Source organism: Microtus oregoni, unplaced genomic scaffold, assembly GCF_018167655.1.
Source record: "Microtus oregoni isolate MIOR12 unplaced genomic scaffold, Mior012 000004F_ref0000308, whole genome shotgun sequence".
Taxonomy (NCBI): Eukaryota; Metazoa; Chordata; class Mammalia; order Rodentia; family Cricetidae; genus Microtus; species Microtus oregoni.
In genome coordinates this window covers 44,377,872-44,391,935 of record NW_024543063.1, presented here as the reverse complement: position 1 = coordinate 44,391,935, position 14,064 = coordinate 44,377,872, and the positions used below count along the sequence as shown (strand labels likewise).

The 14,064-nt window shown below is 42.7% G+C and overlaps 1 protein-coding gene across 1 annotated transcript in view; it reads right to left on the bottom strand.

Moving 5' to 3' along the window:
- Hydin (HYDIN axonemal central pair apparatus protein) overlaps positions 1-14,064 on the bottom strand; it is a 291,897-nt gene that overhangs the window by 192,747 nt on the left and 85,086 nt on the right. The window contains exons 12-13 of the mRNA XM_041650001.1: positions 7,072-7,139; positions 2,433-2,668 (exon numbers count right to left, since the gene is read on the bottom strand). Coding sequence (XP_041505935.1) covers positions 2,433-2,668; positions 7,072-7,139 — 304 coding nt within the window. The remainder of the gene's footprint in view (positions 1-2,432; positions 2,669-7,071; positions 7,140-14,064) is intronic.

Genomic DNA, 14,064 nt, shown 5'->3' with positions numbered 1-14,064 from the left:
GAGCAGAAAACAGAAAACAGGAAGGTCCAAGCCAGGTCAACCTGAGGACAGTCTACCCAGAACATTTTAGCCTATGTTTGTGTTTACTGCTGTCGAACTGTGTTCAGGCCCTCTGAAAGCCTCGTTACAACTTTTAATTGCTTCCAAATGATTTCTACTGGAAGGGATACTTGTTAGTCTGGAAAACAGCTTCTGGCATGGGCTAAGGGGTTTCTGTCTATAAATTATGTATCAGGCACTAATTAAAACCTTTTTGGTTGCAGAGGGACTTGCCACATGCAGATTTGAGTCCACACAGACCTCGCTGAGGTGCGGATCAGAGGGAGAGATGAAGCCAGAGAGAGAGTCTGCCAAATATACAGGAAAAATAAATGGAAGGGAGGAATGGACTTGAACAGAATTTGGAGAACAGGGTTTGGAGAAAAGCTGAGGATGTCCACATGCATGACTGGAACCCCTTGTTATGTGCTGGAATTGTGTGCCACAGGAAGAAAATCAAGGGGTTCCAGCAGGAGGCTGGGGGAGAGATGCTGTCTTAACACTTCTGTGCTACCTCTAGGGGCAAAAGGAAAGTCAGACTGCATGGAGGCTGAGCATCAAGTAAAAGATAAAACCTCTGCAGCTGAGCTCCTTACTAGGCAAAGCTAGTTAGAGACTGTGATGACATAGCAAACCTCCTAGACCCCTGCAGAAGCCCACGGAAGAGCTAAAAAGTCCCAGATGAATAGATCCCAGGCAAGAGATTGCAAAGCTTCTAAAACAAATTTGGGGATGGAACAGTGACTGGATTAAATAGTCAGTGATAATATCTAAAGAATTAGCCATCTTAGTTACGCAGTCTTCCTTTCCCAGAAATCATCACTTCGGTTTAGCAGCCTTCCTTTCTGCTAGATCTTGGTGTTGGAGCAGCGAAGGTGAAGGGAGGCAGCTAAAACTCTTCTCGGTTAACTGTGACCCAGTCCTGCTGATGGCACCAGGAGACCATCACTGACCTCATCTCGGGAAACCAAGCCCAAGGTGAGGAGAGGGTGGTGACCACCTTTGCATCCCTTTTCCTGTGGGATCACACACAAAGCTCTAATGGGAAGAAACATTGCACACACATTTGCCGGGGCCCAGATTTTTACTGCAAACCTGAATGGTCTGGCTGTCAGTTTGGCATAAATATGGTGGTTGTGGTGGTGAAGGATCTGAGTCTGAAGCCAGAGTCTGAGCTGAGTTCTTCTCTTGCGTGAGTGTCAGTGGGGTGGGCTGTCTGCCTGGAGCTGTGACTGCACCAGAAAGAACTAGAAGCTGCAGTTCCTGTGAAGGGGCTGCACCTACAGCCATGTAAATCAGCTGGAGCGTAGCTGGGCTGGGGGAACACGGTTATTCTAAAGAGACACTTGTCAGACTATTGAAACAGTGGTTTCCAAGGAACCGGAACCCCCTTCCCATCAACTCCTGGAATCTCAAGCTGGAGAAAGCTGTTGCCTGGTGCTAGCCAGTGGAGGGCTTGCCTCCTGAAAAGGGACCTTATACAGTTCCTAAAATTGGTCAGACCACCTCACAGGAGAGACCAGAGCTGAGATTGTGTTGGTTGATGGGTGAGACCACACCTAGACCAGAACCACTATACTTAAATCTCATGTCAGGACCCCAAGACGACTGGGGAGCGGGTATCAAGAAATATCTTTGTTCTTCCCATGGTGGAAATTTGTCTCTCTCCTTGGCTTATTGAGGACTGGCTTGCTAGTACTAACTGGGCTCAGGCTCTAACCTCAGCAGTTCCAGTAACGTGAGCAGCGTGGATTTCTCTGCCCAGCCCTTTTGTGTTTGGTTTCTTGGTCTCAGAGACTTGTTTCCTATGGGCCCCATTTTGCACGTGATTCCCTCTTGTGGAATATTATTTTAAGATGTGTTAGATTTCTTTATGCTATTGCATCATTTTAACTTCGTAAAGCTGTGTTATTTTGCCTGTCTAAAGCACCTGATTAGTCTAATAAAGAGCTGAATGCCCAATAGTGAGGCAGGAGAAAGGAGAGGCAGAGAGAATAAATAGAAGGAGAAATCTGTGAGGAGATTGAGGAATGAGAAAAGAAAGAGAGAAGGACATCAGGGACCAATCACCCAGCTACACAGCAAGTCACGGAGTAAGAAGTAAAGAAAGGTATACAGAAATAGAGAAAGGCAAAAGGTAAATGGAATAATTTAAGAAAAGCTGGCTAGAAACAAGCCAAACTAAGGCTGGCATTTATACGAAAAAATAAGCCTCCATGTGTGTTTATTTGGGAGCTGGGTGGCAGGCCCACAAAGAACAAGGAGCCAAAAGAGCAAAGAGTAAAAACAACCAACACCAATTCCCCTGGCACACCCAGAAAACCCTAGGTGAGGTATCAGTGGCTATCTGAGAGGTGGGTATTTGGCTGTGTGCTGAAGTCTGTGCACCTTACCTTGATGGCAGCAAACCCCTGGGCACGTATGGTGCCGCTGCTGGGAGTGATGGTGAATTCTTTGGGTTTCGTTGTGGATAGTTCGGTATTAACCCAAGACCGTCTCTTGCTGTCTGACTCCTGAGAGTAACTTGGGATGCTTTGCAGGCCATCGCCATCCCCACGGACACGCAATTTGAAGGTCATGGAGACCAAAGATGTGTTATTGAGGGAACACATCAAAGTATGAGGAAATCCTGGAAAACAAAGCATGAGATAAGAAAGACTCCCTTTTTCCAACAGCCTCCCTTGGCCAATAAATCTCCCCTAGCAACGGGCTGGCATTGTGTATGCAGTTCATCACCATTCCTCACTATGTTCCAACTTGTCCTAAGTTTGTTCGTTCGTTTGTTTATTGTGTGTGCATGTGTGTGGGTATGTGTGGCGGTCAGAAGTCAATGTTCCTCACTCACCATCCACTTTATTTCTTGATACAGAGTTTATCACCAAACCTGGAGTTTCCTGGTTTGCTCAGGGACCCTCCTGTCTCTGCTTCCCCAATGCTGGGACTGTAAATATGCCCTGCTGCATCCGGAGAGTCCATGGGCTTCTGGGAGATAACTTCAGGTTCCTAGCTATCACAGCACTTCGTCAGCTCAGCCAAGTCCCTGGACCCTCTTTAAACATCTTTTATATGTATGTATAAAATACTGGGTTTCGTTGTGACATCCTTATCTTCGCAAATGTGTGCCATTCACTCTCTTTGCTCATATCCACCCCTCTTATCTCCTTAAAACATCAATCATGTGATCAATAAATATACTTCATTCATTCATGAATTAACTAGAGAGTATTTGTCATGCATTAAGTCATGCAGGTTAAACAGTGACACAAGCCAAGCCCCTTGATTGTCACCCAGGCAGTTTCTGCTGCTAGCTGTTTTAAATTGTCTTGTGGAGTGTACTTTGCCTTTATACTCTGCATAAAAAACAGATTTTTAAAATCTAGGCTCACTCTTGTCTGCCAATATGTTAAAGGAGAAGCCTACACAGTTTTGTTTGCTGTTTGATTTAGAACTTGCCAGGAGGTGACAAGATTTGCACTTGCCCTTTATGAGACTCATGCTCTCAGGGCTGATGACACAGTACGTCATAATAGCCTCTCCCAGGAAAGGTGTGATCATCTGAGTTAGAGCTAACCAGCGACTAACACTAGTTCACTTCCCTAGAGTTCTGCTTCAGGTCACATCTGGCCCCATTGCCTTCCCCTTGGTGAGACTCACACTCCTTTTGGAAGAGATGCAGGTCTCCTTTGCTGGGACAGCAATAAATTGACTCCTTGCTGGATTTCCTGGGTGGCTGTTATGTTGCTATCACTTTTAAAGCAATAATAACTGCAGGATAATTTACATGGTTGGTTTTTCTAGAGACGACATCTACTTTTCTACCTAAACCCACCTTCTTTTAGAAATCCCAGAGAGGCTGATGGAAAGTCACCTTCAAAAGCATGGGATTGCTATACTGGACTCCAGAGCTTCCCCAGTAATGACTCTGAAAACTCCACTTATCTGGCTGTGAATGAGGAAATGGTCTGCTAATATAGGGTATTATGAAAAGTGGACTGTCTAGTTACATGGTCCTTCAAATAACTGCCCAGGCCAATTCCCGTGGCTAGAAATTTTTTTTACCGAATAAAACTCATTACAACTTACTTAGGGCAGTCTTGTACTAGTAGTGTCCTTCACAAGGCCTAAGGAGGGGATGGTGGCTTGTTAAAGACCCAGTGAACATTAGCAAGAATTCTATGCCTAGGTTTTTGGCTCCCCTATTCCATCTGCAGTCTGTTCTATCTACAGTTCTTCCGGAATTAAAGTAGTTTGCAGTTCTCAACATCTGTATTCTCTCTCGTTAGTGTCTGTAGCTTAGGAAAATTAACGACACGGCTGGACAGATTGTTCAGGGAGTCACAGAGGTGCTTAAACTTCCTCCTGTGCTCAATATTGACTTGAAGGAAACCATCCTAAAAAATTTAATTCTCCTTCAACATTTACATTTAATCTAACCCAAAAAGACCCTTAAGAAGCTCTCTCTTGGGGCTAAGTCAGCTTAGCAGTTAAGACCACTGACTGCCTTTGCAGAGGACCCTGGTTTGATTCCTAGCATCTAAATGGTGGCTCACAACTGTCTGGAACTCTAGTTCCAGGGGTCCTTATGCCCTCTTCTGGCCTCCAGTGGGCACTGCACACACAAGGTGTAGTTACATACATGCAGGCAAAACACTCGTGCACAGAAACTAAAAATAAATAAATCCGAAAAAGGTGTCTGTCTGTCTGTTTATTGCTAAAACTGGGATCCAGGGCCTTGAACATGCTAAGTAAGAGCTCTACCACTGTGCAGGATCTTCACCCTCAAGACTTCTTGAAGGAACTGGAAGCTGTAGATCATAAGAGCACATGGAATCAGCAGAAGCAGATTCTTCAAAAAGATGATGTGTGGGAACATGAATTCACCAATAGACAATGAGCCCCCAAAAGAAGATGCCACATGCATGATCAAAAATTGACAGTGGAGAGACTTTTGGGGGCTCATGGGATATTTCAGACAAGAGGATCCAAAGCAGAGGGGGAGCATACGGGTCATTTTGCAGATGAGGTGGCACTTTGTAGTTTGTCACAGGCAGAGTTCTGGACAGGAGCTATGCAGTCTAGGAGAAGTCTATCTACTAGATCATATAACTTTATGCAGTGTAAAGCACGCTGGGGGCTTCACACAATGTTTTCTGAATAAGTAAAATTTTCCTAACATCCAAATGTAAAGCAACTGACAAACACATTATGAATAGGCTTTTCCTAAAGAACAATTTTCCCACAGTAGACAGGGTCCATTCAACACGAAGCAAGATAAACAGGAACTAGGACTAGGAAGATGCAGGGATGCAGATTTAAGTGAGCAGTTCTTATTCTGGGCTTTTCCTATTATCACCTTCTAAACAGAAGGGCAAATTAATTTCAAATCAGAGCAAATTACCCACTAAGTACGATTTAAATTCTCTTTCTCAAGAGGAGTTAGGAATAGGATTTGGTTATATAGGATTGGACATTGGAAGATCTGAAAAATAGTTTTCTTTTTTTATTGTTAAGGACCAAATTTTGCCTCACTGGGGCACCATCCCAGTTGAAAGCAGGTCTCAAAATAAATAGTAAGTCTATCAATGCTGTTTGTCTTTGGCAAATAATTTAAAAGTCTCCAGGCTCCAGTTTTGCTTGCTGGAGACAGTGGCTGTACCTCTGTGAAGGACTGCTAGGTTCAAGCACACCCCAACATGCCATACACTCAGCAGTGAAAAGCCACAAGAAATGAGCAAGGGGAACACTGCTGCTGCTGCTGCTGTCACTTTTATCAGTGGGGAGACATATACAGGAAGAAATGTCACAGGGCAGACACTAATAGAGACAACAACACAAACAGATGGGACATCCTTCAACCTGGAGCAACTAAACCCTGGAATCAAACCACATCAAGCCCACTTAAACTCAAAAGCATCTCTCTAAGGCGGCTGCTGTGCAGGCAGACAGGCAAATCAGAATTCGCATTTAGATACAGGGCAGGTCTGGGAGTTTGGTTCACTGACAGAGCACTTGCCACATGCACAAAGCCCTGGGTTTGATACCAGCACTGCAAAGAAGTAAAGCAAAATCACCAGCACCACCATCACCACCTCCTCCAAATCTGTTCAGGTAGTGAAAAGATGCTGTGTTCAACTCTTAATGCACAGGACCTAGTTTCTTCTTTACATATAATTTAGAAACAGTGCTGCAGAGGAAGAGATTCTCTTTATTAAAACGTTAAGTGAAGAGCTTTGTAAACCTTCCGTCTCCTTGGTAAGGATCAAAAAATATTCTATCCAATTTTTAAGTTTAAAATGGAAAGCTAAGACTTGGCTGAATGGCTTAGTTAGTGCACTAGTTTGCATTTGATTGCTGTGATAAATGCCATGACCAAAAGCAGCATGGGGAGGAAAGGGTTTATTTGGCTTACACTTCCAGGTAATAGTCCATTACTGAGGGAAGTCAGGGCAGGTACTCAGTGGGAAACTGGAGGTAGACACTGAAGCGGAGACTATGGAAGGATGCTTCTTACTAGCTTCCTCTCCATGGCCCACTCAACCTGCTCTTTTATACAGCCCAGGAGCATCTGCCCAAGGATGGCATCACCAGGCCCTCTAATATCAAATTGACCAAGAAAATGCCCTTTAGGCTTGCCTACAGGCCAATTTGATGGAGGCATTTTCTCAATAGAAGTTCCCTTTTATCAGATGACCTTAGCTTGTGTCAAGGTCATTTGCTAGCACAAGGACCTGAGTTTGATCCCTGAAGCTTACATAAAAAAACAAGTGTGGTGGCATGTGCTTGTAATTCCAGTGCTGGGGAGGCAGAAGGGTCCCCGGGGCTCAATGGCCAGAGAGCCTAGTCTAAATGGTGAGCCCGAGGCCGATGAAAGAGATTGTCTCAAAGGAGGTGGGTGGTGTTCATTCAAGGTTTATCCTCCAGATTCCATATGTACATACACATAAGTGTGCATGCATGTATGTGCATGGATGTGTACACACACACACAAACACACACACACATACACACCCAAAAAAGAAAAAAGTTACTCACCATAGGAAACATCACCAAAGTGCAGAGCAGGGACATTAAAATGGAACGTAGGTCCAATGACACATCCTCTGAAAGTCAAAACACAAATGGGGAAGTAGGGATGACTCCAGCAGGTCAAGGTAATGCTCAGAACCCGGGAGAGAATACACATGAATAAACAAACATTGGCATGAAATCAGTGACAGAGTCTAAGTGGCCATGGTACGACAGGCCATTCTAGTAGCCATTACAACCATTTTTCAGAGTGTGTGGTGTATCCCGGCAGTCACAGCACTTGTGTGCCAGGGTTTTCATAGGAATATGGATCCTAATGACTCTATAAAAGTTGGACAAGCATAGTAGTCACTTGTAATACCAGCACTTGTGAGGCAGAGACAGGGAGTCCCTGGGGTATGATGTCTAACTAGACTAACCAGAATTGGTGAGCTTCAGGCTCAGTGAGAGACCCCGCCTCATAAATAAAGCAGAGTGATTGAGGAAGACACCTGATGTCACACTGGGCTTCCACAGACAGGTGCACATAACTGTTCACACACATGAATACATACACACATCCATATTACACACCAATACCCAGAAAAGTCTTCAGGTCTCGAACTATAGGTTTTAGGAATGCTAGTGTAATTAGTGTATAACGACCATGGAAGAGGCAGCCAGATCACCAAAATAATGCACAAAAGGTGGCAAGTCTGGATGAATTATACACTCTGTAAAGCAATCAGCTCATCAAGAAAGAAAAAATGGTTAAGAGCATGTACTGTTCTTGCAGAGGACTGGAATCTAGTCCCCAGCATCCACACAAGGTGGCTAACGCGCCTTTAACTCCACATCCGGGGAATTTGTTGCTTTTTTCTGACCCCTGGGCACCTGTGCTCATATCTGCACATGCCCCCCCCCCACCGCAATACACACAATTAAAGACAAAATAAATAGTTAAAAATAAAAAACAAAATGCATGTTGGAAATGTCCTTCGTGAGGGCTAGCTTTCATAGTGTTAGACGGCGCTTTGCAGGCCCTTGGAGAAAAAAAGGATCCGGGATCTTACTCAGCAGCGAACCCTGCACACTACAATCCTAACCTAAGAAGCAAGACAGGTTCACTGGTATGATAGCAACATGACTGTTACTAAGGTAACCAACCTGGTTGGATTTTAGGCTAGTTCCATGGGAAAAAAAATCCATAACTGGTATTATAAAACTTGTTAAAAAAAATCCCCTGGTTGGAGAGGTCATAGGCCCTTAAGTGGGAACCAGCTACTGTTGTTTTACTAAAAAGAGATGCTTTCAAACGACCTTCTAAATATTTTTACTCATAGATTAATGCTGCTCCCAACACTTGGTCAAAGAGGATGGACTGCCTTAAGATGCTGTCAAATCTTGGGGAGTGGATCGTCTCCTGGAGCTTCCAGAAATATTCATAGTTCTGTCATCACCTGCATCTTGGCTCAGTTAAGACCAGTATTGAGGTCTAACCTACAGATCTCTAAAATAATAATATATATTGTCTTAATCTGCCAATCTTTTCAATAGCCAAAGAAAGCTTATATGGCAGGTATTCTTGTTTACTGGCTAAACAACAATCCTGTTCTCCATAATCAACCTTTTTAAATGTCTAGAGCAAAGGTGAGGGTTGAACAGTCTGTATACTTGGCAAAGCTTTAAACGTTAGAGACACACAGATACCTGTCGTGCCACATGCGACATGCTGGTGCCCTACTAACAGCGCTGGCTGCTGGAGACATAGCTCTACTGTGCTAAGGCAGAGGAGTGACCACAGCCAAGACTCAACATGGTAAGCAGCAAATCTGTTCTCATGACCCTGTGTTAGGCTGATGATCCGAGCTGATTTCCAGAAGCCTGTCTGGTACTCAGCAGTGTGTTAGGATTCAGCTGAGAATGGAGCCAAAGAAGCTCCCAGCTGACACCGCTGAGTTGGAGAAGACACTTTGTGGGGTCAAAGTTTCAAGTAGATCAAAAAGTATATGAAACGAACAGGGATGAAAGGAAGGAGGAGAAGAGCAGGAGAAGCGGCAGCAAGGAGCCATTTCATCAGTGCAGAAGCTGAAAGACCCAGAGATAAATCATATGACATCAAAGGCTCTGGTCACCGAAAGACATGTGGCTAAATGATGCCACCTGGACTTGGTAACATGACCGTCCCAAAGACTCGGACTGACTGGAACCCCACGACAAGTTAAGTGAGACAGTTTGAATATCAAATATCTCTATGCCATAGTTGAAAGTTTATAAGATTACATATGCCAAGAGAGAGAACAAGGTTGCTTATTGGGATAGGTTTAAAAGCCACATTAATTTCATAATATACTTTATTCAATCACTTAAAATATTGTGTCATGTAATTAGAGGATTATTAGAAACAGCAAATGTGTATTTGTTCTCATATAAAGTATATTAGCCCAAAATACATGGAGTCCAGGACAGGGCACCTGGCAATAAAAGAATAAGAAGCAAAATTCTAGAATCCACACTATTAACTTCATAGGCATTTGAAGGGCCTGAGAAAGTTTGCCCCTCAAAGTTATAACTGAAGTCATAATAATAATGCAGGGCTGGGAATATGATCTATTGCATATTAATTTTTTTATATAACTAGACTCTTATGATACCAGTGGCTCATGGATTTTCTACCTTACTGGGCATGGTTTAAAATGCTAAGATACTTTTGAACACATGCAACTCTGAGTTTGAGAGGAAGTTAAGTAAGGAAGAAAATCTATGCAGGTTTTTTCCCTCTTCAGTAACTGGTAATTTGTTTAGGGATAAAGCCCAAGCATTTCCTCCACAGTTGAGTTTCCCTTTTCAAAAAGTGAAAGCAAAGTGAATATTAAAAAAGAAGGTGGAGCAGGAGCATGGGAACTTGGGGGGAAAGGTTCAAAAGGTAGAAATTTAACCCATAGAGAGCAAATGGGGTTTTAGTCCAAGTTCTGCTTATTATTTACATCCTGTTATACACAGTAGAAAATCTCAGTCACCTTAACTGTTCTAATGCTAATGACATGAATTTCTACTTTGCCATTCTGAGAAGACATAGGGATTAAACAATCCACTCGTGTGGCTGAGAGACAGTTCAGTGGTAAGGAGCACTCGCCGCTCTTGCAGAGAGCCTGGGTTCAGTTCCCAACACCCACGTTGGGCAGCTCACGGCTGCTACCGTAACTCTGGAGCTGACACCCTCTTCTGGCTCTTCAAGCTCATTGGCACACACCTGCAAGTACTCATACACATAATGTGAAAGAATATTCTCAGGAAACAGCAGAGCCTTCACTCAATATTACAGGCTCTCAGAAATTTGTTTTAAAGACAGCGTCATTGAGAAATAACTTATGTACATTCACAACTCAGTCATTTAAAGTGTACAGGTTGATAACATTGGGCTAGTAACAGGAAGTGTGACAAGCACAATTACAGAACGCTTCCCGTGCCTCCGAAAGAGACCCAGGCTCTTAGCTGTCACCCTCATCTTGCACCTGCTATTCTTAACCTACCGATTTACATGGCTTTGCTTATTTTCAACATTTCAAATAACTGGAATTATATAATATGTGTGTGTGTGTGCATGTGCATGCATGTGCTTATTACTGGCTTCTTTCTTTTGTTGAGCTGGTTTAAGGTTCCATCCATTGTACTACATCATAGCACGTACCCACTCTTCTTTCTTTTTCACCTTTTTGTGGTCAATAACGTTTCATGAATAGATGTGTTGTATTTTGCTTTTCTTCGCCTAATATGAATAATGATGTTACAGACAGTCACTTGCAAGTTTATGCATGGACATATGCCTTCAATTCTCCTGAGTATATACTCTGGAGTGGAATTGCTGAGTCCATGTTCATCTACTTGAGGTAAGGACAAGACTATTAATCAAACTGGCTGCAATAGCTCACATTTCCTTCAGTGTGCATGAGTTGTCCCATTGCTGCAACACAATATCTGTAAGAAAGGAAGGGTTTACTGTGGGTCACAGTTTGAGGGCACAGTCCACCATGACAGGGAAGGCAGCATGAACGTGAGGCCACTCACTGGTCACATTGCACCTGCAGTCAGGAATCTTTTTCTCTTTCTTATTTAGGCCGAGACCCCAGCCCACGGAACTGTGCTACACACATGAAGTGGATCTTCCCACCAAAATTAATGCAATCTAGAGACTCCAGCACAAACCAGCCCAGAGGTTTGTCTCCTGGGTGATTCTAGATCCTGGCAAGTGGACAATCAGCAGTAACCATCATACCACCATCAATATGTACATGTGCTCATTCCTCCAAATTCTCACTAGTGGTTGCTTTTCCATGTGTTCCTTATGGCCAACCACACGATGGTGAGGTGGGTTTTCTTGATAAACATTTCCCCAATCATGCTGTTGCTCATACCTTCATATCTATATCTTTTTTTAATCTTTTTGACCCAAGTATCTTAAAAATCTTTGTGTAGTTCTAAATTTTCTTTTTATTGCATTGTAACTGTTATATATATATATATATATATATATATATATATATGTGTGTGTGTGTGTGTGTGTGTGTGTGTGTGTGTGTGTGTGTTAGAAGTCCCTTATTAGATATATGGATTGCAAATATGATCTCCTATTTGGTTTGATAGTGTACTTTGAAGCACAAATCTTTTTACATTTTGATGAAGTCTAATTTATTTATTTGTCTTTGCTTGCTTTGTGCTTAGGTGTCTTGTTAGAGAAACCAGCATCTAATCCAGAGTCATGCATATTTATGTGTGCTTACTTTAAACAGTTTCATTGTGTTGGCTCTTGAATTTGGGTCTCTGATTTATGCTGAAGAAATTTCTTTATATTATTAAGCTTTGAGTTCTTTTCCTTTTTAAATCATGAAAGACTGTGGATTTTGGCAAATGCTTTTTTATATTTACTGAGATAACCATCTGGATTCTTCTCTTATTCTTTGATATTGTTGATATTGTATATGTTGCACCATGTTGACTGAATTCCATATGTGAGCCAGCCTTGAATTTCTGAGGTAAAATCCATTTGATCCTGGTGTTTAATCTTTTTATATGGTGGTTTATTGGTAAGGATTATTATGTCTATACTTATAAAGATACAAAGGAGGAGATGTGTAAGTTTTATTTTCAGCATTCTTTGTTTGGAGGCATGTTGACATGCTGGATATTGTAGGGGGTATGACTCTTGACATCTTGATGTCAAGAAATTGAATCAAGTAGGAAAGTTTGATTCAAAAGCTTAAAGAATTGATCTGCTAGAGATGATAAAGAAGCCTTGAGGGCCCAGATGAACAGTTTGCCATGAGGTGTGAGTTGCTATGGACATAAGAAACGGGCTGATGCTCATGCTGCAGGCAAGTGTCCTTTCATCTTTTTCCTATGGGACAGATGCCTGGAGGACGTAAATCCTGGGTCAGTGCACATATGTTGCACCTTCTGGAGGAGTATGCACTTTCAAATATTTGGGAAACAACTCCATTTTTTTTTCAAGACAGGGTTTCACTATGTAACAGCCCTGGTTGTCCTGGAACTCACACTGTATGCCAGGTTGGCCTAGAACTCACTGAGATCCACCTGCTTCTGCCTCCCAAGTGCTGGGGTTAAAGGCGTGTGCTGCCACCACCCACACAACTCTAATTTTTAATAGTTTTTTTAAAGATAGGGTTTCCTGTAGCCCATGCTGGCCTCAAACTTGCCATAAAACTTAAGATGATCTAGAACTCCTATCTTCCTGCCTCTACCTCCCAAGTCTGGGATGACAGATGTGTGACAAACACCATGCCTGAACAGACTTTTAATATTATAACAAACACAGATATATTGTCTTAAGAGTATTTCAGAGAAGTCTTGAGGCTTTAAGAAAATCCTAACTGATGTGATGGGCTGAGTACCATGCATACACCCCACGAGGAACAGCCATTTAGACTCCTTAATTACTCGGGACTGTCTGTAACAACAACGTCAAATGTTACACACTGAACAGCAAGCAGCAGGAACTCATTCTTGTCCTTCTTGGAAGGGTGAGGCTGGGCAGTAGCTGCTGCTTCCCGAGCTTCTGCCCTCTGCTGGAGAAGGCATCTTTACTTGTGCCTTTGTCTGTTTGTGTCTGGGTCCTAATCCTCACTGCTAACCCAAAGCTATTGGATTAGAGCCCACTCATAAGACCTCATCCTAACTTTATTACCTACTCAAGGGTCTCCTCTCCAAGAGCAGTCACATTCCGAGATGCTAAGACTCAAAACTGAAAGTCTGGGGACACAGTCCAGCATATGGATTCTTGGGTTGAGTCTGAGAATAAGAGCCTTTGGACTGATGTCAAGATTCTGAATGAGATCTATACATTTTTTGTTTGTTTTTTGAGACAGGGGTTCTCAGTAGCTTTGGAGCCTGTCCTAGAACTCTCTCTATATACTAGGCTGACCTTGAGCTCACAGAGATCCACCTGTCTCTGCTTGGATTAAAGGTGTGTGCTACCAAAGCCCAGCTGAGATCTATACATTTTGGGGGAGATAGCACAGTTTGTCTCTCTTTCCAATGCTATTCTAGGCTCCAAGAGACACACTGGTTTGTAGAAGGATGGGACCTGCTGCTATCACTAACCCTAAGAGAGACGTCCATGGATTTCTAAAAAAAAAAAAAAAGCAGACCAGAGTGATGTGTTCTGAAGGTATCTTTCTATTTGGTAGAAACGGTCTTTTTAAACACCAGGGGTCAATATTGTATACCTGGTTGTTACAAAAAGAGATTTTTTTCAAATCCCAAGGACAAATTCTGCTTGCTATTCATGACCATCAGTGACCACAAACAGTTGGAAACACCTTCAAAACATTTTTATCTGAAAAGCTGTACATATCTAGCCTTGGCTACGAGACTAATAAGTGGTCACTTTCACACTGCTCGAGGGCATTGTAAATAAGACAGTTTACAGAGTTCCATACAACAGAAATAAATGACAGAGGTTCAGAGAGACTGTAAGACTAGAGAAGATGTTTTCAAGAACAC